This window comes from Gorilla gorilla, chromosome 5, assembly GCF_029281585.2.
Source record: "Gorilla gorilla gorilla isolate KB3781 chromosome 5, NHGRI_mGorGor1-v2.1_pri, whole genome shotgun sequence".
Classification (NCBI taxonomy): domain Eukaryota; kingdom Metazoa; phylum Chordata; class Mammalia; order Primates; family Hominidae; genus Gorilla; species Gorilla gorilla.
The window spans coordinates 152366500-152391398 of record NC_073229.2 but is presented as its reverse complement, the minus strand read 5'-3'; the positions used below and the strand labels follow the sequence as shown (position 1 = coordinate 152391398).

General features: G+C 35.1%; 1 protein-coding gene across 5 annotated transcripts in view; it reads left to right on the top strand.

Annotated features, from left to right (window-relative positions):
* Nucleotides 1-24899, top strand: part of PTPRK (protein tyrosine phosphatase receptor type K) — a 560471-nt gene that overhangs the window by 320328 nt on the left and 215244 nt on the right. For all 5 annotated transcript variants that reach the window (XM_031012171.3, XM_031012169.3, XM_031012170.3 and 2 more), the window contains exon 7: nucleotides 17830-18123. In XM_031012171.3, the coding sequence (XP_030868031.1) occupies nucleotides 17830-18123 (294 nt within the window). The remainder of the gene's footprint in view (nucleotides 1-17829; nucleotides 18124-24899) is intronic.

The window sequence follows — 24899 nt, the reverse complement described above, 5'->3', positions numbered from 1 at the left end:
AGTGGTTGCTCTGCTGGGACATCACACAGCTCTGTGTATTGGACCCAAGGCCCTAGTAGCCTGAACTTACAAGGGGATCTCCTGATCTGCAGGTTCCAAATATTTACGGGAGAAGCATGGTTTCCCCGGGCAGGGTTACATAATTCCTCACCGCTTCCCCTGGGTGGGAGTGGGGCTTCCTTTGGCTTCATGTCTCCCCGAAGTGGGCCATCGCCCCACTCTGCTTTTCTTCATTTTCCGTGGGTCGAGCTGTTTGCCTAGTCAGTCCCAGTGTGAGAACCTGGATATTTCAGTGGAAGGTGCTGAATTCACTCTCTGCCTTCGTTCCTCTCCTTAAGTGCCACAGATGGCATCTGCTTTTATTCGTCCATTTTCCAGGGCCTATATATCAATTTCTTCACTTTCCATACTCATTGGTAGTGATACTCCAACTAATAAGATTATTATTAATTTTATTAATACTAGTCTTGCTACTTGAAGCAAGTTTTACATAAATATGAATAAGAAACAGATTTGTGAGATTTACCCCTTAAATTTCAATGATTCTTGAAACACTGCTGTGTTACTGGGATCATTATCTTGTCTCTAGAAATAATGCATTTCCTTTAAGTTGCTTGACTGCTATTTTTAACTGATTCCTGCCCTAACAAGTAGCATGATAGTTATTACCTACCATTTTATTTAATATTTTTAATTTTTAAAATTTAATTTAGTAAAATATATATATTTTTTAATAGAGATGGGGTCTCACTATGTTTCCCAGGCTATTCTTGAAATCCTGGCTTCAAGCAGTCCTCCCATCTCAGCCTCCCAAAGTGCTGAGATTACACGCATGAGCCGTCACACCTGGCCAAACCTATCATTTTATAGCAGATTCTCAATACAGGAACAGGAGACGTGTGTTCCTTTCTAAATCAAATGTAGTTTATATTTGAAACTATTTAGGACTGCCACACATGTCCTTTTTTTAGATTCTGATGTACTACTGTAAACATACGCACACACTCATGCACACTCACATGTGCATGGATGTGCACTCAACCTTGATTTCAGTATGGCTTTGTTAGAATCTAGGCAGAGCCTGGCATAAGCGTGGTTTATTAAAAGTTAAGAAATTATTCTGCTATTGCTCTTGCATTTTTCTTCTCCTCTTCCCTGAACATTTTTCTTGGATTTTATGTCAAGAATTATGAATTGCCTTTGTAGCGCTAAGAAAATTTTGGAAGTGTTTTCAATGTCTTTAATAATATCATGAGATTCTTTGAGTTTCAGCACTTTCCTGTTTGTAGAAAAAATAAATTACGTAGAATTTAATAGCCTATCCTCTTTTAAAGTCATAGTGCTTAGTAATCAAAGAAAGTCCATAAGCACCTATTTTTAATTAATATGAAAATTAAAAACACCTTCCAGGGTAGGCTCAGTAAGGTAGGATCTTTTAATGTCCCAATCATCTTTGATTAAGTCCAATGAAAATTTTGGACTCTCTGTCCCTTCCCTTCCCCTCCCTCCCTCCCTCCCTCCTTACTCCTCCTCCTCCCCCTCCTCTTCCTCCCTCTCCTCCTCCTCCCCCTCCTCTTCCTCCCTCTCCTCCTCCTCCCCCTCCTCCTCCTCCCCCCTCCTCCTGCCCCCCTCCTCCTCCCCCCTCCTCCTCCTCCCCCCCTCCTCCTCATCCTTCTTCTTCTTCTTCTTCTCTCTCTCTCTCTCTTTTTTTCTTTTTCAGACCACTCCATTGACTTCTCATTTTCAGCTTGATAAAATAGCATTAGAAAACTTTTATTTATGTATTTTACTTTTAACAGGGTCTCTCTCTGTCACCTAGACTGGTTCTCTCTCTGTCACCTAGACTGGTTCACTACAGCCTCAGCCTCCCAGATACAAGCAATCTCACCTCAGCCTCCCAAGTAGCTAAGACTATAGCTGAGCACCACCACACTGGCTATTTTTAATTTTATCTTTATATTTCATAGAGTCAGGAGTCTTGCTGTGTTCCCCAGGCTGGTCTTGAATGCCTGGCCTTAAGTGATCCTCCTGCCTCAGACTCTCAAATTGCTATGATAATAGGTGTGAGCCCTCTGCCTGGCCTAGAAACCTTTAAATGTATGCTGTGGAGGAAGTTTACTCTATTTTTGTATCTTAAGCAGGGATGTAATCTAAATGTCTCTTCGTGATAAAAGTCAAATCATGAGCTAAATCCCCTTTTCAAATGACTCATTTGCAGAGTAGCTCCATTTCTACATTTGCTTACCTTACCTAGAGAGATGTTATTAGATGAGTTCAGAATTTTTCTCTGAACTAACAGTGGCAATGCAATCAGAGTACAAATAATATCAAGACATTAAAGACCTAACTTGGCATGATTCCAGTATAATGTTACATAAAAGAAATATATTCTCATAATAGAGAGATGCTCTGGGAAATGTATGAACTATCATATATAGATGAATTCAAATAAGTAATTCTGAAGAACTTGTAGTTAGAAAGCAGAAAAAAGTTTACTTGATGCCTTTATGTGGTAAATCACATCACAATATATGTAACATACAAAGATGGCTGTAGAACTCCACTGCTCCTTCTAACCTATACTTGATCCATCTCATAGGCAGAAACATTTGAATGCCTAAACTTTTGCAGATGGCTATTCTTCATGTTTCTTTTGATTTCGGGGATTCTCTTGCTTTAGAAGTCAAAAGATCTGGCACATTGAAGCATTTAAGGAAAAACATAGATGCCCATGTTTGTGATTGATTTAGGAATTTTCAAGAGAAATTTTGAAGGAATTAGATTTTGCCGTACATGCTGACTTTAAATGTTAAATCTCAGGATGAGATTCCACTTGTACTTAGTGGCCCTTGTGGGGGTTGGCCCTTGTGGGAGTCAGTGGATTTTCTGGTTAAGAGTTTAGTTTGTTTCCTCCCTTTCCCTACCCTTTCCCTCCCTCCCTCCCTCCCTCCCTCCCTCCCACCCTCCCTCCTTCCCTCCCTCCCTTCCTTCCTTCCTTGGTATATTGTAGGCATATGGAAAAGTGTATATTAAACATATAGTTTGATAAATGTATAGCTTGTTGAATATTACCAGCACCCCAGAAGTGCTACCTCATTCCATTCTAGTTAATAACCTCTTCCCCCAGAGTAACCACTGTTCTTGGTTTATAACATTAATAAGTAACAGGTATATGGCATCTTACATATGAATAGTTTATACTCTTATCTGGTTTCTCTCATTCAGCATTAAGTTTGTGAAATCCGTATTGCTGCATGTAGCTATGCATCATAGAACATCATTGTTATGAAATCTTGTTGTGTGACTGTGCCACAATTTATTCATTTTTCTGATGATAGACATTTGGTTCTTTTTCACCTTGAGCTATTTACAATAGCAGTATTTGAATATACTACTATATGACTTTTCAGGAACAGATGGGATCATTTTGGGGTAGCACATACCTGAAAGCGGAATTGCTAGGTCATAGGGTGTGCTGATTTTCAGCTCAAGGAGGTACTGGCAAAAAATTTTCTTAATTTCTCATACAATTTATACTCCACCTTGCAAGCATAAAGTTTCACATCTTCACCAACAGTTGACATTATCTTGCTTTCCATTTCTAATTATCTTCTTATGTTAATTCTTTTATTTGTTCATCAGTGCATTCATTCAACAAATATTGATTGCACTGAAGACATAAATGTAATTCAAAGGCAAACAATATACAGTCCTTGCCTTCAAGAAAGTCAGTAAGTGAAGAGAGAGGCAAAAAATATAGGTAAATCTCTTACCAGAAAAAGTGCATTTATTTCAGGCTGAAGAGAGTGTAGTGAGAAAGGTTTTCAGAGTCAGTAATAACTGAACTGAAATTTGAAGATAGATAACTTTGCTAAGTGTATAAATGGCAAAAAGACACTCTAGGAAGTATAGGGTAAAGGTGGAATGATTTTTTTATTATTATTATACTTTAAGTTCTGGGGTACTTGTGCAGAATGTGCAGTTTTGTTACATAGGTATACACATGCCATGGTGGTTTGCTGCACCCATCAACCCATCACCTACATTAGGTAATTCTCCTAATGCTATCCCTCCCCTAGCCCCCTACCCCCACAACAGGCCATGGTGTGTGATGTTCCCCTCCCTGTGTCCATGTGTTCTCATTGTTCAACTCAAGGTGGGATGATTTTAAGAGAAGAGTTTCCCATGGAAAACACAAGTTGTTAAATGTGAACATATAATTGGACTTGAAGAGTGATAACACATGAGGCTGGACAGATGAGCAGGGGACAGATCATGAAAGGGCAGTGCATTTTATTTTAGGAAGTTTGCATCTTTCTCGGAAGTTTACTTTCAGCTGTCTTAATAAGACTTAGAGTTCCATTTATCACCTGCTGCATGATAAAACACCATAAAACTTAGTGGCATAAAACAATAACCATTTTATAGTGCTCACAGCTTCTGTGGACTATAAATTTGGGTGATATGTATAGATCACTCCAGTATGATATTTGGGTCCCGAGCTGAGAGTCTCAAATTGAACAGCTAAAGGTAATTTAAGCTCCTGGAGGCTAGAATCGTCTGGCACAAGTCTGGCACTTGAATTGGGATAATGCCACTGGCTAATTGAAAATTGGAAATGGTGGCACCTAGAACAAGTGTTCTAGGTCTCATTACATCACTTCCTCTGCGCTCTACTTGTTGAGGCAGGCATGAGGTCTCTCTGGATTGAAGGGGATCCAGCCTCTCAATGCGAGTGCTATCAGAGAATTTGTAGCGCATTTTCAGACCATTGCAGTGACTAATGTTATTCTGTGCCTTTATTTCATGTTCTTTTTGTTATCTACCGTAATAGTCACAAAAATCTATCTAGTATAGTTTGATTGTCCCCCCTCCCCAGCCATTCTGAGTGTAATTTGAATATCACCTAGGGGACACCTTGGTTTAGAGAGCACAGTCTTAACCATTGATCTCTTTTTCCTCACATAATTGACATTGATTTTATAAAGAAGAAAATATACAATGAGTACATTTATATCTCTGTTTAACATAATTTGCATTTATATATTAAAATAAAATAACTTTTGAAAGTAGATTTCAAAATATCCAGGTACAAATTAGTGCCTTTATAGTTTAAGCAAATTATTATGCTGTATAGTAATGATACATCTGGTATACTTCTCTGATTAATTTCCAAGTTTAGTATCTTGACATTTGTTCAATGTCAGACTTTTAATTTAAAACCTGGACATAGACATTTAAAGATAGCTAATGCATGAGGGGCTTAAAACCCAGATGACAGGTTGATAGGTGCAGCAAACCACCATGGCACATGTATACCTATGTAACAAACCTGCATGTTCTGCACATGTATCCTGAACTTAAAGTAAATTTTTTAAGCCAAAAAAAAAAAAGAAAAAACAAAAGAGATTTAAAAATGTAATTGTATGGCGCTGGAGCAGGAATTGATACCCTTCAGTTACAATATGGAGATCTCTCAGCTATCAACTTACATTAGTGCATCATTTTACAAAATTTCATACCAAAGAAACGTGGTACCTTCTTCTTTTCTCTATAATGTTTAAAATAGTAGCCTTCCTTTCTCAATTCTTTATTCATCTTACATCCACTGATTGAGTTAATATTTTCAAGAATCTTCAATATCTATGAAAATATTAGTGCCATTTTATGTCTTATGGTTCTTTTCTCCAGCAAATTTTCAGCTGACCTGGCTGAGTGTGGAAAAGGATAGGGAATTTGAAATTTACAGAGAAGGGTATGTGAATAGTCTGGATTGGTAGCCCTTTTATGTCCTTATTTTTTAAAGGCATGGTATTTATCAAAGTAGACTAGGAAGCTTTCTTGTTACTTAGGAACAGTAGCTGTGAAAGAAGAACCCAACTCCTTAGCTGTGTAATTGCATTACTTGTGCTCTAGAAATTATTTTACTTGTCTAGAAATTTCTCTTGCTGTGCATGTTGGATTATAGAACTAGGACTCCCAGTATTTCATATTTTGGATGATATGACTTATTTTGATACTATGAATGTCACATGCCCCATTAAGGTGTGAAAGTGAGTGTGTTCAAGGGGAGTTGAAATAAAAGGTCTTTTGCTGGCTTGGCTGTCACACTGGTATAAAATGTCTTTGAACAGGTAACTATTTTTACATGGTTAAGCATCTTAAAAATATTATTAACTTGTTATTTTATCAGATGAGTCTATAATTATTGCCAACCTTCAGCTTCCATCTATTTATAAAACTAGGTGTGGTGATTTTGATAGCACTTTGATTATTGAGGACAGGTATTTTGGCCCCTAAAGGAATGGTAATAGAATTAGATGATTAAAATATTTTTTCAGAAGTCCTTATAGTAACCATATTGATAGATCTGCTTTTACTGCGTTCTCTTTTTTCTTCCCCCATCATTAAGCCTACATATTCTCCAATTGCCCATGAAAACCTGCCTTTCTTAGTTGAAAGACTTATTAGAAGTACGTAATAACCTGTCCTCTGGTTCCCAGGTCATGTCTACCTGACGTTTTTATATCATTGCCATCAGGATAGCTTACGTAAAGTCAGTGACTCCATGTAGTGAACTCATTTCTCCTTAAAAGTTCTGTATCTCTTAATCCAATAAGACACGATTGTTTTTTGTTTAATTCCAAAATTGAGGCTATTTTCGACAATTGCTAATTAATATCATTTGATGTCCCTGAATAAATATATATTGGGAATTTTTACGTTATAAAACTTAGTTGGATCTATATAAGCTAATGACAAATTTTCTTTGCTATGAAGATCTTTAAATAAGTCTCTGAAGATTTATGTTTTTTTGATCCAAAGAGAGGCTTATAACTATGACTGCTTTGGAGTTAGTAGTACATACATCAATCCTGTTATCTAGTGGAATTTTATATATGACTGAGGTCTTGTTCCACTAGTTTTACTATGCCATCACAATTCCTTTTTCATAAAAAAGTAAATATATTAGTTGTACATACAGGGATACGCCTGGACAAGTCATCGTGACTCTGTACCCTACATAGATATGTAGAAATAATAGGTAGATAATAATTCCCCTGATTAACTTAGGGTAAATAAAGTCTTGCATTTTACCTGACTGGAAACCAGGGTCATTGAGTGGAGGATGCAAGTAGTGTCTCCTGATTTATTGCAGGTCTGAGTCATTACATTTTAAAATGGTCATCAGTTGTTGGTTTCATGTACTTAATATTAACTTCGCTATTTGGTATTGACTTGAAATGATTACAAAGTATGTATTTATAATATGCTTGTACGTTGTATGTTACAAAGACTCATCACAACGGAGTGTTTAGACCTGGGGAGTAAGTTGGCAAACTTAGATTAGGTTTCGTTACAACTAAGCGTCAAAAAAATCTAATTACATAGGTTTAAAATTTCTTAAAATTTGGAATTTAGGCTGATGACATTTTACAAATGTATTTATATTCTAGATGTGGAAGATTCAGGATATTTTTAATAATTTTTTAAATTATATATACATATCACATATATTTATATATGTGTATGTATCTGCATATATGTATATTACACACACACACATCTATAAATAGAGATTATATTCTCATTATAGAGATTTTGCAGTAGGTTTTTTTTTAAATTGATATCTTGTTTACCAGATTCAGCCATTGTGTCTTAATATGTATTAACATAAAATGAATGTGCATAGTGTTATTGTACTCCCAGTCCTTTTGCCTATAATCTAGAATGGAATAATAACCAGTACTATATAATCTAGGCATATTCAACAAGTAACTGGGACATATATTGCCATTGACAAACACAGTTCCCTTCCTTTCTCCAACCATATATTTTTTAAAAAGTCTCCTAGTTCTTAAAGGTGACTGATGATATGGTGAGGTGATCACCTGTTTATGGCCCTAGACTTCAGTGAACTGAACAGAGTTAAAGGCTTTCCTAGTTTTATTGCTGACTTGATTGTTATTCCTGGAATCAACTGGATGTTCTTTTCTTGAAATACTATGAACAGTTTGACCTCTGACAAAGCTGAAATGAGGTATTAAATGACCATGAGAAAAATCTGCTGTATTTATTAGCTTATGAGTCATTCATAGGGATTCATAACTTTCATCATAACATGGTTTGCCACCATGTTGACTGTAGTACCGAGAGAGGCTTTTGTAAAGTTGTTAAAATTATTGCGATAATTGGCCGGGCGCGGTGGCTCACGCCTGTAATCCCAGCACTTTGGAAGGCTGAGGCGGGTGGATCTCGAGGTCAGGAGATCGAGACCATCCTGGCTAACACGGTGAAACCCCGTCTCTATGAAAAATACAGAAAAATTAGCCGGGCATAGTGGCACGCACCTGTAATCCCAGCTACTCGGGAGGCTGAGGCAGGAGAATGGCGTGAACCCGGGAGGTGGAGCTTGCAGTGAGCTGAGATCACACCACTGCACGCTAGCCTGGGCGACAGAGCAAGACTCCGTTTCCAAAAAATAATAATAATATATATATTATTGCGATTTATCATTCTAAACCAATTCACTACATGGATATTAATGAAGAGAGTGGTTTTGGACAAAATGAGACGCTATTTTTTAGTTTCCCTATAGTTTGATTATGAGCTAAAGGACACATAAACTTACTTTTTAAAATTCCATCACCTTTTCATCCACCCTAAATATGAACCTAACCTTGTTTTAGTTTCTGCTGACATCTAAAACAGTATGCTGCAGCTGTGCCTTTTTATTTCAAGCAGGTAATAAAGTTATTGCAGCAATGTTTTCAAATCAAGGTGAATAAAACGCCATGGTAATGCATAGGATATAAAATTCAGTATGCAAAATTTGCAGTTTCATTGCTGAAATGATTCTTCTTATTTCAGCACTTTAGGCAGCAGGAAAGGGCCATGTCATAGACATTAAATACTGTAATTCTACAGATCTTGCACTTCAAAAACTGAATACATATCACACGGGGACTTGAGAGACAAAATCATTGTTGAATATGAAGAGCAGCATATTTAGCATCAGAATTTTCTCCTACCCTGAATTAAATTTTTGTTCAAGGGACACACACACACACAAGTATTAGTACAATTATATACAATTTCTTATTGATCTTGTGTATTCGAATTAGTTTTAAAATATATAAATCGGAGTGTTTTCTTCACATGGAAAATACTTAAAACATTTTAATCGATGTGATTTGTCGAAAAGGCAAAAAAAATTAATGCTAGAATTGTAGCTGTGCCTTTTTTTTTTTTTTTTTTTACAAGCTGGATAAATCATTTGATTCCACTTGGTCACTAAGCAGTTGCTTAGAATGTGTTCTTTTGTTCCAGTCAACTAACTCTTTTAATTCAAGAGTAACAATTTGTAGGTGCTATGTATCAGTGTCAGGGCATTTGGCTCGCTACATCGTTCAGAGTGTGAGATGTTAAATCTTACTTTTTAAGGGCTTAATGTTAACACCTGAAAATTAAATAAGTAAATAAATAAAGTTTGGGTATTGTGTTCTCCAAGTGTCGATTCTTACATTGAAGTGTACATTTTAAAATGTGGAATAGGTAGTATTTACGTAGTTTTTTCCTTCCTTCCTTCCTTCCCTCCTTCCCCCTCTCCCTTTCTCCTTTCTTCTCTTCCTCCCTTTCTCCATCCCCTCCCCTCCCCGCTTCCTCCCTCCCCTCCCCTCCCCTCCCCTCTCCTCTCCTCTCCTCTCCTTTCCTTTCCTTTTCTGATATAGGGTCTCATTCTGTTGCCCACACTGGAGTGCAGTAGCGTGATCCTGGTTCACTACAGCTTCAACTTTCCCAGGCTCAGGTGATCTTCCCATCTCAGCCTCCCGAGTAGCTGGGACCACAGCTGCCACCACACCTGGCTAATTTCTGTATTTTTTGTGAAGATGGGGTTTCACCATGTTGTGCAGGCTGGTCTCAAACTCCTGGGCTCAAGCGATTTGCCCTCCTCAGCCTCCTAAAATGCTAGGATAACAAGCATGAGCCACTGCTCCCAGCTGATAAGTTTTTCTTACGGTGGCATGGGTAACTTTTTTTCTTTGTGGCATTCTTAAGGCAGTCATTCATTCTATAATAATAGTATTGAAAATTGTCAGGTGCTAAAAGAAACACTGGGAATGTAATGATGAGAATGTTTTGTGGGCACATAACAAATTGTATTGAAAAACAAGGATAAAAGGAAAAGCTAAGTCACTCATGGTCCTGGAGTTCCCTGGTCACTGCTATTAACTTTTTGGTATATTTTCTTCTTCTTTTGGTGGTTGCTGATTTTGTTTTTTCAGGGATATGCTTTTTACTTTTGAAAGTGAAAACTAATAATCTTTATAACTTGTGTTCTGTTGAGAAGTTACACCATGATTTACCTCCTATTTTCCCATCACTGATTATTTTGATCAAGTTTTTACTTTACTTTTAAGCAAAGACTGAAAGTATCTCCTTATGATAAATTTCCCAAAGTGTTATTACTTTACACATATCTATTTCTTGATACATAAATTATTTTCCAAAAATATTGTTATCAGTTCACTTGCCTATGAGCAATTCGTGTAGTCACATGCCCATTTCCCTGTGTTTCCCTGGCCACAGTCAAGCCAGTGTGAATAAATGATCACTGCCACAGCTACAGAGCTTGCACTCTCCTCCTCAAAATTCTGCTCCATTGCCCTTTTGAAAAATGGAAATATAAGTGATATAGTTTTAGGTAGGGATAAGTGGTGAATTTATTATTTTCAGCATTGTTAAAATTATTTTCTACATTGTTGAGCTGTTCCAGAAGAACCTATTATTGTTTTGGACTACAGATTTTTTTTTTCGCTTCAGATTTATTAAGTTATGATTAACAAATAAAATTGAACATATTTAAGTTGTACAATGTGGTCTTTTGGTATATGTATACAATTTGAAATAATTATCAAGCTAATTAACATATATTTATCATCTCACCATTTATTTGTGGTGAGAATATTTAATATCTACTCTCATAGAAATGTTGACATATATAATAAATTATTATTAATTATACTTACCTATATTATAGTTATAGTAGATCTCCAAAACTTATTCATCTGAACAAATTCTGTACACTTTGAACATCTCTCCATTTCCCTACAAACTCCCTGCCCTGCCCTGCCCTGCCCCGGTGCCCCTGGTAACCACCATTCTACTCTCTGCTTCTATGAGTTCAAGCTTTTTAGATTTCACATATAAGTGAGATCATGTAGTATTTGTCTTTCTATGCCTGGCTTTTGAATAATTGCCCCCAGTAGGGAGCCACTGGGAGAGAATGAAGAAACTCTGTTTAGCTGAATATAATTAACAGTAATAAAAATATAGTATAAACAAACATATATAATATCCCATTAAATAGATACTTTATTATTTGTAATTCTTTTTTCCCCTTTTATCTAAAGTTTTCTACCTACTTACCACTGTGAAATCATGTGCGCTTATTTCATGGTTCTCAGAAGTTACTCGTGTGAAATATTGTAAGCATAGGCATTGGGGCACAGTACACACTCTTTCTTTAGTTCATCATAGCTATATGCAGACACCTATCAAATTTTCATACAGATGGTAGTAGAGAGTGGTAGCTCCTTCTGATTGATACCTACATAGGTACTGGCATAGGGGCCTCAGGTCAGCCAACATCCAAACTTTGTGGTGTCTTAGCATTAACTTTATTTGACCAGTACAAGCTTATGAGCCACCTGAGTAATATGATTTGAAAAAGGTCTCCAGGCCAGGCCTGGTGGCTCACAACTGTAATCCCAGCACTTTGGGAGGCTGAGGTGGGCAGATCACCTGCGGTCAGGAGTTTCAGACCAGCCTGGCCAACAGGGTAAAACCCCATCTCTACTAAAAATACAAAAATTAGCCAGGCGTGGTGGCAAGTATCTGTAATCCCAGCTACCTGGGAGGCAGAGGCAGGAGAATTGCTTGACCCTGGGAGGCCAAGGTTATGGTGAGCCAAGATCACACCACTGCACTCCAGCCTGGATAACAGAGCGAGACTCTGTCAAAAAAAAAAAAAAAAAAAAAAAAGGTATCTATCACTTGAATTGATGGGTTTAAGAATAGATTTTAACATAATAAAAACAAATTTAACTTAATTCTATCAGTGTACAAAGTAAATAAAACTTAATAGTAATTTAGATTAAAAAATTTATAGAATTTGCTGACTGCATTGTGAGCTAAAATATGAGCTAAATTTATGATGAGTTGTTTGGCTGCCTAAGGAACTTGTGAGAACTGAAAATTTGAAGTATCAGAAAAATAACAGTGTGAAATCATGAAAGAATTCTCATAAATATATCTGGGTTGCAGTTTTTAAACTGGCAGTGTAGGAGAAACCTTATTAAATCTAAAATTTTCAAATGTACACTTCTTATTTTAACATCTAAGGAAAAGTTAAATTGTGTTGTTATACATATGATATTAAATGTCCAAATAAATTGCTTCTAAATATGAATAACCTGCTTTCTGTTTGTTATGGGAGCAAAGGTCATCTTTCTATTCATCAGTAATATTAAGTTTCTTGAAATGCTCAAGAATTTATTAAATTATGTTACCAACTTGTTGACATAATTTAAAAGCATTTAAAATTGTTGTAGGGTAGCTGATAAATGCCTGAATTAGATGGTCCAATGATGTCTTTCTTCTTCCCCTTAGCCTCCCTCATGTCCATTTACTTGCACTTCTAGTAGGTGATGGGGAAGAAAATTAAACAATGAGAAGCACTGTGAATTTGTTGTCTAACAGGAACTAGAACTGGATAAAAATTTTAGTGAGGGAAATTATAAAGGAACAGAGTAAAACTGACTTCAAAGTGATTCTTTCATTTAAGTAAACAAATGGTAACAAATAAAAAAAATTCCATCTGCAGGGCAAACATTCTAGTGTTGAATGTGTTAATAGAGCAGTGGACTCCTGTAAAACATAATTTTCATCATCTCTGTTTTTCCCTTTTACAAAAAATAGTAAAAAGAAAAATATGGGCCAGGTGTGGTGGCTCACACCTGTAATCCCAGCACTTTGGGAGGCCGAGGTGGGAGGATCGCAAGGTCAGGAGTTTGAGACCAGCCTGGCCAATATAGCGAAACCCCGTCTCTACTAAAAAATACAAAAATTAGCCGGGTGTGGTGGCGTGCACCTGTAGTCCCGGCTATTTGGGAGGCTGAGGCAGGAGAGTAGCTTGAACCCAGGAGGCAGAAGTTGCAGTGAGCCGAGACCGCTCCATTGCACTCCAGCCTGGGTAACAGATGAGACTCCGTCTCAAAAAAAAAAGAAAAAAAGAAAAAAAGAAAAAGAGAAAAATATGATATATATATATATAAATTATTAACTTTTAAATAATCTGCTACTCTGGACCCAGCTCAGAAACTTTTGTAGGTGAAGTGTTTTCTGCTCACAAGCTTCCTACCAACTGGAGAAAAAGTGGAGTTGAAATATCTGGCAGGAGGAAGGATGAGATCATAGTCCATGTCTGTGGTAGGCTGAAAAATGCCCCCCAAATGGATTCTAATCCTTGGAACCTGTAATGTTCCTTATATGGAAAAATGATGTTTGCAGGTGTGATTAAGTTAAGGATGTTGAAATGGTGAGAAGATGCTGGATTATACATATGGGCCCTAACTGCAATCACAAGCATCCATATCCATATGGAAGGCAGAGGGAGATTTGACTACAGACAGGAGAGGAGAAGGCAATGTGAACAAATGAAAGGAATTTGGAGGGATGTGGCCACAAGACAGGATACCAGCACCACCAGAAGTTAGAAGACTCAATCAACTGATTTTCTCCTAGAGCCTTTATAGGAAGTACGGCCTTCTGACAGCTTGATTTTGACCGAGTGGTACTGATTTCAGATTTCTGGCTTCCAGGACTTGGAGAGAATCTCTGTTGTTTTAAGCCACCAAGTCTGTAGTAATTTGTTGCAGCAGCCATAGGAGAATAATGTAATATCATTGCCTCCTTCTGTAGTGGTAGGACTAATCCTACGATACTTTATGTCAAGGCCCCATTGACAAATAAAACCCTTAGGAAGGAGGTAGGATTGAGAGGTATTTAATTTATCTAATTGGGAAATTAAATGTAGAAGTATTTTTTGCCTTGACATTTACTTTGTTGCTGACTTTTCCTGGATTTATGGCTTCTATTTCTTATTCTGCATTTTGTTAGTAAACTGAATTTTGCTAAGTCACATATGTGTTTGTAAAATAACATTATAATAGGAATAACTGAATGGGAGTATTTTGTCATAATGATTTGCTTGATTTCAAGACACTTTTAAAAATTATTTGAAATAAAAACAAAACAATTTGAATATATAATTCGGGTTTTATAATAGGTTCAGTTCTAGAATAATGAATGTAAGTCATTAATTGAAAGTTAATTGGTAACATCGGCAAAGTTTATCTTATATTTTGGGGATTGCATGCTTCAGTTGATACCTCCTGTACAACTGGGATTTATTCGCACCTCACTTCTGGGTCTGGTTGTGTATTGTTATGAAGAATATTAATATTGCTGCAGAACGATTACTTGTTCATTTGTGAACTGATTAAAATTCATGCATAATTTATTGAAATGAATAGAGATTTTATAAATAAGCCCCATTGTTCTCAAGGGCCTGAAAACAAAATACATATGCTAATATAAAGCTACTTTTTACCTCCAACATAAAAATTTAATATGTAGTGGTATATTAGCCTCATTAATGCTAGATTTTACATCTTAAAATCATGCTGTTAATCAATATATATGCTTTTAAGCCTCTCTTAACATTGCCACATTTCCAAATTTGAGCAATTGCTTTGATGCTGGACTGCCCCCATTTTTGGCCTGACCATGGAAAGTGAGATGTAAAACTGGCCAGAGTGAACTACTACCCTTCTGACCAAGTCTTGACTGATTACATCAAACTCATTTCTTCATATACAAACAACACTAGTGTTGAATATTAATTTTCAGTGTTAAAATGTATATGCTATATGGCAAAATAGAACAAAGCAACCTAGCATCACACAGGGCTTGTTGGTGTATTTAGGAGATGAGTCTTCAAAAATTCTTCAAATAATGCCTAGTGCACGAATGATTAAATTATGATGTGAAAAAGTTAAATAACATATTTAAGATTACACAGCTATTAATGTATAAACTTTTTTTCATATTAGGTTTCCAGACTACAAATTTTTGTTTTCTTTTATATATCACTTCCTTAAAGATAGAAATGTTGGAATTAATGTTGTGCTTTACTGTTTCACTTATTTCTCTTCTTTCTTTCACTTGTTTCTTATGTTGTGGTATGGCTATTTTTTCTTTCCTTCCTCTCTCATCTTCTGCTCTCCTCTTAGGTTTTCTCCTTATTTTCCATAGCAAGAGTGTGCAGAGTTTTGATTGGTGAGGTTTACCATTTGATATACTCACGTAAGTTCAGGTTTCAGAATATCTATAAATTTATGATTAACCAAGGTTGTTATATATAATTCACTTGGCATATTGTGCCTGTTTATTCTATCCCTACACTGGGGTAGAACCCCAGCGAGCTGTGAATTTAGCATTCTTTCCTACTTAAATTAGTTAGTATATGAGCCATCTGGAATGAAAACAAACATTGCACATATGAGGCAACTCAGTTTATTCACAAAATACAGACTGCTTCTTAAAATATGTGCAGCATTTAGGTAATCTCAGAAGACATTTACATTTTTTCTATTATGTTCATTTCTCGATTCAGTTTCATTTTAGTTTAGGGTTTGAGAATATATCAACTTTCTCCCTCTCTACAAAAACTTTTTAAAACTCTGAGTACAAAAGTTGTTAGAGCAGTTGGTAAAATTTCATGGTATGAAATGTCTAGCTCTATCTTTCATAGTTGATAAGTGAAAATTCTAAACTGTGTTTATTTTATTCAAACTTTTTTCTTTTGTGAATAACTTCTCCGTTGAATTCAGTTGTGAAATTGGAAAGAGTTCACTTACTATGCAATTTTGACTACATATTGTTGAAACAATTTGCAAACTATCAGGAATGGATGTTGTAGTTAAAGTTTACAAATCATGTGTTAACCACTTTTCTATAGAAATTATTAATGTTTGCACTTCATATAGCATATGTTATCATCTTTGATCTTAGTTTTGTTTTTGTTTTTAACATGAGCCCAGTGAATCCCAAGGTCATGTGGTTCTACCAATAATTAGTTTAAAAGTTACTGCCATAATGAGCCATGAATACTTGTGAGGAGTTACTTATGTCCTTCAAGTGATTTTGGACAGAAAAATATTGATATTACATTCATTATTTATCAGAGTCTTCTTTTTGTTTCCTATATAAATTTCAGTTTAAAATAATGAATTCATTGATTTCTTTTTACTATGTCTGCCCTACAATGTTATATGGATACCCAATGTGTAGGACAGCCTAACAATTAATAGCTACTCAATTAATATTTATCATATGAATTTTGAAAGAATCTTCTTGAAAATTACTTTAGCCTGTGTAGCTGTACAGACCAGATAATCTTATTCCCAATTTTAAGGTTGTTTGTAATTCAGAGGCTTTTAAGCTAGAAACTATACTTTTATACAATCAGGGTTAAAAAGAAAATCCTGGTCTGCACCTGAACATTCTTGTTTCATTTAAACCTGCATAAGAAGGTAAAACCTGTCTACAGGCCTTATTTGCATTGTATTTTTTTCATGCAATGCATTGCCATTGAAACAAAAAATCCAACTAGAAAGATATTGATTATGTGCTCATGACTTCCCTCTATTTGTACCTTCTTCAGTCCACCCCATACCTGTAGTGGGTTGGGGTGAGGGAGCATTTTGTGGTTGTGTTTAATAGTTTATGTGATTTGCTCCAACTCTTAAAAAAAGTTTTAAATTAATTTTTGAGCAATTACTACTTTATTAACACTTTCTTTAGGTCTTTTGACTTTCCTGAGAAAAGTGAGAAGTGTTCCAGGAATTCAAAGAACTTTATGAGTTATTATCCCTTGTGGAAAGACCATATGAACAGAGCTATAGCTGTTGAGTCCTTCATAAAGTTCGTTGTCTCATTTCAGTGACATTGTTCTAATGAAAGAAAAAAAAAGTGCCTTAATGTATCATTCAACTTTTCTGTAAGTACAAACATTGAAATAATGTTTTCCAAAGTTTCTTTCAAGCAAAATATCTTAAGATATCCAAAATTAAATTATAGTGTGCCTTTGACATTTGAGTTTAATAGTTGGTGAATTGCCTTATCTTATGCTGCTCCCAAAGACCAGTGAAGTTTAGTGATTTGTGGTTGTGCCTAGGTGTAAATTTAAATTTGTCACACTGTGAGGCAGATTTGTAGAAACAAGTTAGCACCTGGCATCACTTTCTGAGTTCGGTTATGTTATTCTTTCTTCCTTTACTCATCTGTAGAAACTGTGAAGAAGTAACAAGGAAAGCAAAAAGAAAAATACCTCTTGGGCATAGTTTGTGAATGAAATAAATTGTCAAAGATCAACTCTACTCTCTTAGTAGCTAATTAGAGCTATCCATATCTAAATATTTTCTTTTTATTTCCTTTGTATACTGTGACTTTACAAGTTGATCTCCTGAAAAAAATGAGTTTTCAATACAGGAAAAATTATGTTAAAATAGTCATATGCACTTGCAAAATTATATGTTTTTTAAAAGTACAGTTGTCAGATCATGCGTCTTCTAGTTTTCTTTAAAGTATTTATTATGCATTTCTAATAAATGATCCATTAAGCATTTAGGCCTTATTAGACACTAATATATCTATGTATTATTTTAAATCTTACTAATTGAAGTGCACACTCATCTCTCCTAGAACCGCCAAGACCCATTGCTCCTCCTCAGCTTCTTGGTGTTGGGCCTACATATTTGCTGATCCAACTCAATGCCAACTCGATCATTGGCGATGGTCCTATCATCCTGAAAGAAGTAGAGTACCGAATGACATCAGGATCCTGGACAGAAACCCATGCAGTCAATGCTCCAACTTACAAATTATGGCATTTAGATCCAGATACCGAATATGAGATCCGAGTTCTACTTACAAGACCTGGTGAAGGTGGAACGGGGCTCCCAGGACCTCCACTAATCACCAGAACAAAATGTGCAGGTAAGACTGAGTAGCAGGCCTTTTCTACCTTGTGAAGGAATCTAGCATAAGACACATTAATACATGCAGTGTTGAAGGTTCTCATTATTTGATATATGATATAGTCACACTATTAAGAGTTCCAATGAATTACATAAATCATCACCTTGATTATGTCATAATTTGACTGATTTGAGGACATGGGAGTGCTTCTCTATTCTCAAGCCATTATTATTATTAATCTAGAGTCTTTTTTTGGCATGGTAGTTTTGGTGAGCCTGCTACATATTCAGTCCAAAAATCTCTGATAGCTGTAATTGAAAGTATTATTGAGAGAAAAGATCATTTTAGTTCAAGCAAATACCGAATACTTTTTTACTACGTGGAAATTCTCTCCCTCAGTAATTTTGTTACAGTCAGTGTAAAGGCCACATCTTATAATATGGATAAGAAAAGTTACTCTGGACAATGCCTCGTTGAGATAACTATTTTCTTCAGAATGTCCTGTTGTTGAGGATTACCTCAGGAGCTTGACACCCAGCTGCAGAACACAGAGAGATTTTCCTTACACTTTAAGCCTTTCTATTGCCTTCCTCATGACTAAAACTGAGTAGTGAAAATAATAGTGTATGGAGAAAACACAAAAAAATGAAAATTAAAAAATTGTATATAACCACACATCCTGGTTCTTTACCATGTTATAATGGGAGGAATTGTTAGCTATTAATTAAAAGCCAATAAAAAGTTTAAATATCTAATTTACTTGACTACATTTTTAGTCTAGTGTTTATTTTGTCTTTTGTTTCTTGAGCATCTGTTTATCATTGACGGTATTGTTGGGCTACCCACCAGGAGTACTGAGCTACAATCCAAGCAAAACCCATTCAGTTACCTGATGTATCGTAGAACATATTTTTTAGTCCAGCATAATATTTATATATCAAAAACTCCTGCTGAAAGATGTTTACTAATAGGAAATTTAACTTCTCAACTATTAGCCTGAGACTTAGATGATAGTCCAATAATTTGCTGATTGCTGTATATATTTATCTGGTTGTTGAAAAGGAGCTTAAGCTAGAAGATGTTGGGTAAATTTCCATGGCTCAGCCTAAATCTCACAATTTGCTTTTCAAATATTCTGTATGTCTATGTCCTTTCAATCGAGGTCATGTGACAAATTGTTTCTGTGATAGAAGATAGACTTTCTGAGGGAGAGGCAAGTTGACCCCGTAATCTCAACTAGTCAGAGAAATCATTTAAAGAGGAAGCAATTTGGAAACTAAAAATTAGTTCACTCTCTATTCCAAAATTAATATCCCATGCTAATGTGAAAAATTGAACTATGGAGTCCATTTTACTAAGAATATTGCATACATGTTTTCTAATAAAATTATACTTTTCTACATATACATACATTTATAATGTACATATAAATTGTAACAATTTTGACAATTTGGCATTCCAGTGATTTCTCTCTTGACTTCCTGTGCCCAAACTACTTTCTTTTAAATATCTCACCTGCTTTATTTTTTTATTTTCTTCAAAATAGTTCTTTAAAAAATTAGCATTACCACACAGTGTATTGTTAATATAATGTAATTTTTGTTTAACTTAGGAATTATTTGAAATTGGTTCCAGATGTGAAAGCCATGGAGATTGCATGTAAATAATATTGTGTTTTAAAGTCAGTTATACTGTGTTAACTGGATAAAAACATGTTACTGAATATTGATTTATCCCCATACTTATGTTCTGAGTGGACTTTGGACTGTTTAAGTAAAAATATTACTATAAAGTGCTTTGAAGTATTTTATTCTGAGAATATCCCTATCTGTGTGAGAGGGGATGAGGATAGTTAACTTACACTCATAGCTGCTTTTTTGTCTTGCTCTATTGTCCAGGCTAGAGTGCAGTGGCGCGATCTTGGCTCACTGCAACCTCTGCCTCCTGCGTTCAAGCAATTCTCCTGTCTCAACTTCCCGAGTAGCTGGGATTACAGATATGCGCTACCATGCCCAGCTCATTTTTGTATTTTTGTAGAGATGGGTTTCACCATGTTGGCCAGGCTGGTCTCGAACTCCTGACCTCAAGTGATCTGCCCGCCTCGGCCTACCAAAGTGCTTGAATTACAGCTGTGAGCTACCGTGCCTGGCCCATAGCTGCTTTCTAATTTATAAATGTCTTGATATTTTGGAATTATACTTTTTATCTGATTCTTTTTCTGAGAAACATTTAATTTGTGTATTCTTTGTGGCATAAAATGCTTTCAGGCTCAATCACTTGTAGTTTTACTCCCAACAGTATTAAGTTTATTTGTTTTTAAAACTATCTTTCACATGTAATGAATCTTTATCACATGTTTATTATAGCTAATTAATGTCCTCATAAGGTATGTCTGCAAGATTTTTGGGGAGGGAAGTACTTATAGACTAGATTTTCAGGTAGACTGCAAATTTGAGAGAAACCATGGTTACTATTTCATCAGGAATGTCTACTAATCTTGCTCTGTTATTAGAAAATAAAGAGAAGCTTATGGAAGTATATACTGTATTAATTTTTAAACAGTCTATAAAAATAAATGGAACATAATTGATATATAGTATAATTAAATACAGAGTGTTAGTTAGAATTATGATGTATGTTCATCCACTTCCCTTCTTTAAGATCCATTTACCTTTCCCCAAATTTCAGGTCCCCCAGACTTGAAATTACCAATACCACTACTGGCCTCAGCCGAGAAGTTCATATCAACAAAATAGAACACAGTTTATGTTAACTATGATATTAACTGAATTTTAGTACAGATTGCAAAAACTTATAAATGCTTCATAATCTTGGGAAATACCTTTGAGACTCCAAAAATAACCTTTGGAGGAAGTTACCATCTAATTTTGTTAAATTCTGCATGCCTAAATACTGGTTCTATAAGAGGAACTGAATACTAGATTTATAAACCATTCTTTTTTAATTAGGACTGGGACTATTCCATGTTACAGTTGTAAAATTTGCCATTAATATAATCTGATTGAATAAATGTTGATAATTTTAAAGTAGCTATTTTAATAGTCCCTGCATGTTAGACTATGTGGCTGTAAAAATAAGTACCAATCAAAAAGTAAATTACTTACAATTTACTGTTTTTAAAATTCCATTTTAAGGTATTTGAGGCATTGACCTTTTATTTCTGATAATAGTAAATGTTTATTTGATGGAAATCTGTCAATAAATAATTTTCCAGCAAGTCAATACAAAGGTTTTCCTTATTAATAGTAAAAAATAAATTTTACATTTCAAATGAAAATGTAGGTTTTTTTGTGGCCAAGTATGGATTAATGCTACTGTAGAATCAACATATGAAGTGAATGTATCATGATATTTTATTTTCACACCAATCCTGTGAGATATATTATTTTCTCACTTTTTAGTTGGTGAATTTAAGACTCAGGAAACAAAAACAAAACAGTAATTTGTCCAATATCAGACAGATGGGCCTCAACTCCTTTTCTCAGACTTTTAACGGCCTTAATACTTATTCCTCTTATTCCTATCATAGGTGATTTTTCTCCCTGTTATAATAGTATAGCATGAGTAAATAAAAGCACAACAAGTAAAGTCTGGAAGAGATGTACATTTTAAAAAAATAGAGTCTGCATGGCTAACTTATTCTCTGAGAAAACATAGGTTAATATTTGCAACTTCACATTTATTGAAAGCCCAACTGATTAGTGCTTAACTCTCCAATATATGCTGTGTTTTAAATACTTTAAACAGTTAAAGTGTAAAAGTACTTTATCCTTTTCTGAAAATATCCTGTCTGGTTGCCAAAGCTTTTTGTTTGTTTGTTTTCCTTCCAAAGTGCATTATAATCATTTGGTAACTGCAGTTAGTTGCTTCAGGGTCTCTGACTTTGGAGAGGTGGTAATTACAGCCTCCAGTGGCTGAAGCCACTGAGGCCTACCTCATGCTTCTCTGGGAACCTGAGCGGTATGATTATTTCACTGTTACTTTATACTCTGACCCATGCTATTGTTCACATAATGTTTCTTCAGGCACTTCATAAATTTTTAATTTGTCTTAACAGGCAAGTAATTCAGAAACTCCAGTGAACAATCAGAGAAAGTATGCTTGCTTTTTTTTTTTTTTTCTATGTGTCTATTTCCTCTGGGTATACCATCTGGTATAGAAGCTAGGCAAATACAGTTTCTCTTTCTCTTATTAAATGGAAATAAAATATGCCATCATCAGAAATTGTCTGTGTTGCATGCTTTGGCAATTGCAAGTTAAAATTGCTCTTTTAAATTGCCTTCTGCTTCTGGGTAACCCATTGTGGAACTGCTTTATGATTAACTGACATTTTAGCAGCATCTCTCTCATAGGGAAGGTCAATAGTTCAGAGTGTCCAGAACATAATACATTTATGCAGTTGGGAAAACTACTCTCTACTCTTACATTGAAGTTCAATGCTCTTGGCAATTTTCAGTGAAACAGTTAGATCTATGAAGCAGTGAAAAGGAGAGTGTTTTATTTTAAAAGTAAGCATTTACTAAAAATGCATTTTTTTCTTGTCCCAAATCCAAAATGGAAGGAAAAACAAAACAAAATAATACTCAGGCATATACCAGAAACCACAAAGTGAGACGTTAAATTTTAGCCTTTAGTCTATAGCATCATCAGCAAAATGGTACCATATATTGATTTTTGCTATGGTTTAAGATAGTTATCAATCACAAAGACTAGTAACCGTTAACACTCAGCCTAGGGGTTGAAACAAAATAAACAACTCTTCTAAGAATTGGTTCGGTTTCACAATGTAAGGATGACTTACTATTTGATTTAAATTGTTGGCTTATATCAATGCTTGCTTTAAATTTTTTTGAAATGTATGAGCTTCTTATATATGATCTTTATATGGCTTTGTATTGTTTTTGAGCAAGAAATTTAAAAGGCAATGCTATTATTATTATTGAAATAAAAAACAAACTAAAGGTAAAAAGCCACAAGAAAAGTAATGGAAGCAGTTCTTCAATTTTCTTGGGAATGTAAGAATAAAATTTCATTTTAGATTTCCTTTTTGTGAGTAATAACCTAATTTTTGGTTTTTAGATTCTGTAGAGAATACTTCTGTTTGAAAAATATTTATTCAGAAAAAAACTTCTGTTGGCTTCTTTCTTTGTTAACAGTACCATATTAATTAATAGGTCTTCAAAGTTATACAACCAATGCCTCACACTTAAGCTCCTAGAAGTCACTAGGGACCAGACCTATAAACAGAATAAATGCAAAGTGAAATGAATAAAATGAGAGCAAACTGCATGTTTTTACCTCCTCGTAAACATTGATGATATTTTTGGGTTTCTGAAAATAGATGGGTTCAGGTGGATCACTGGCTAACTCTGGGCTTGTGGTAGAACTGAGGCTGGCAGGTGAGCTGCAGCTAAGTCTAACATGATCTACCTCTAATGGATAATGTATAGGTAATCAACACCTATACATTCTGCTAATTTTCAGGTAGACTGCAAATTTGAGAGAAACCATGGTTACTATTTCATCAGGAATGTCTACTAATCTTGCTCTGTTATTAGAAAAGAAAGAGAATGTATTATGGATAATAACATAATCTAACATTACCTAGTTGTTTGTATGATACAGACTGACACTACTAGATTTGTTTGTAAAAGGATCGTCCCATCTCTGGAAGCTAAGGAAGGACTAGAAGCAGAGAGATCATGAATACATGCATATAGATAGATAGATAGATAGATAGATAGATAGATAGATAGATAGATAGATAGATAGATAGATGTCTTCTCTACAGCATCTTTCTCATTTCAAATCAGAAACAGGAAATCCATAAATTCCTGGAAAATATTATCATTCATAATAATCAGGAAGGTTACTTTTATAAGGGGATTTTAAAGATATGTTATAAGTGAATAACTTTATTGTTTGAATTACTTTTCTTATTCAAATATGTGAATTGTCCAATATTAATACACATGAAAAAATGGTATAATACATTATATTAGAGGGGAAAATCATGAGAGATTGGAGATAAATTCAAGAGCTACTGTGTATTTGATGAGATGTTTAATTATTTCACAAATTTTAGTGAGGGCCCAAGTTGTACACATCGCCACATGCAGGACTGCAGAAGATAAAACATTGAGAAGACAACATTCCTACTCTTAAGGAATTGACAGGCTAGTGTTATAACCATAATAAAAATATAATAAATGATACAATAAAAATATAACATACTTCAGTAATCCAAAGAAGAGAGGGATAATATCTGACCAAAAATAATTTTTCCCAAACACTATTAATTTTTCTAAACAGAGTTGGTTTAATGCTTCCATTGAACAAAGCCATGGCCTTATCCATAATTCCTTACTTGTGAAATAATGCATAAAACAATGTCTAGCCAGTAGTCACCGTAAGGATGGTTTGCCTTCCCTCTTTCCTTTCTACTCAGATATAGGAAATCTACATGGACAGATGGAGGTATTAAAATGAAAGATATAGTTCATATTCTAATATATATCATCAAAGTTGTTTGTGTTTTTTTAAACCTCTGGGGTTCATGGGAATATAGAAATGTTATTCTAAATTTCTATGGAAATGGAGAGACAGAGACAGACTGACTTATAAAGTAATCAACACCTATACATTCTGCTAATGGTCTATTATGTTAGGAGTTCCCAGCATAAGAGTCATGAAAGTTGAACAAATATGAAATAGCCTTGCCCAGTACCTTTTGGGTTTCACCTCAGGAGCAGGTTGTACAGTTAGTCATACAT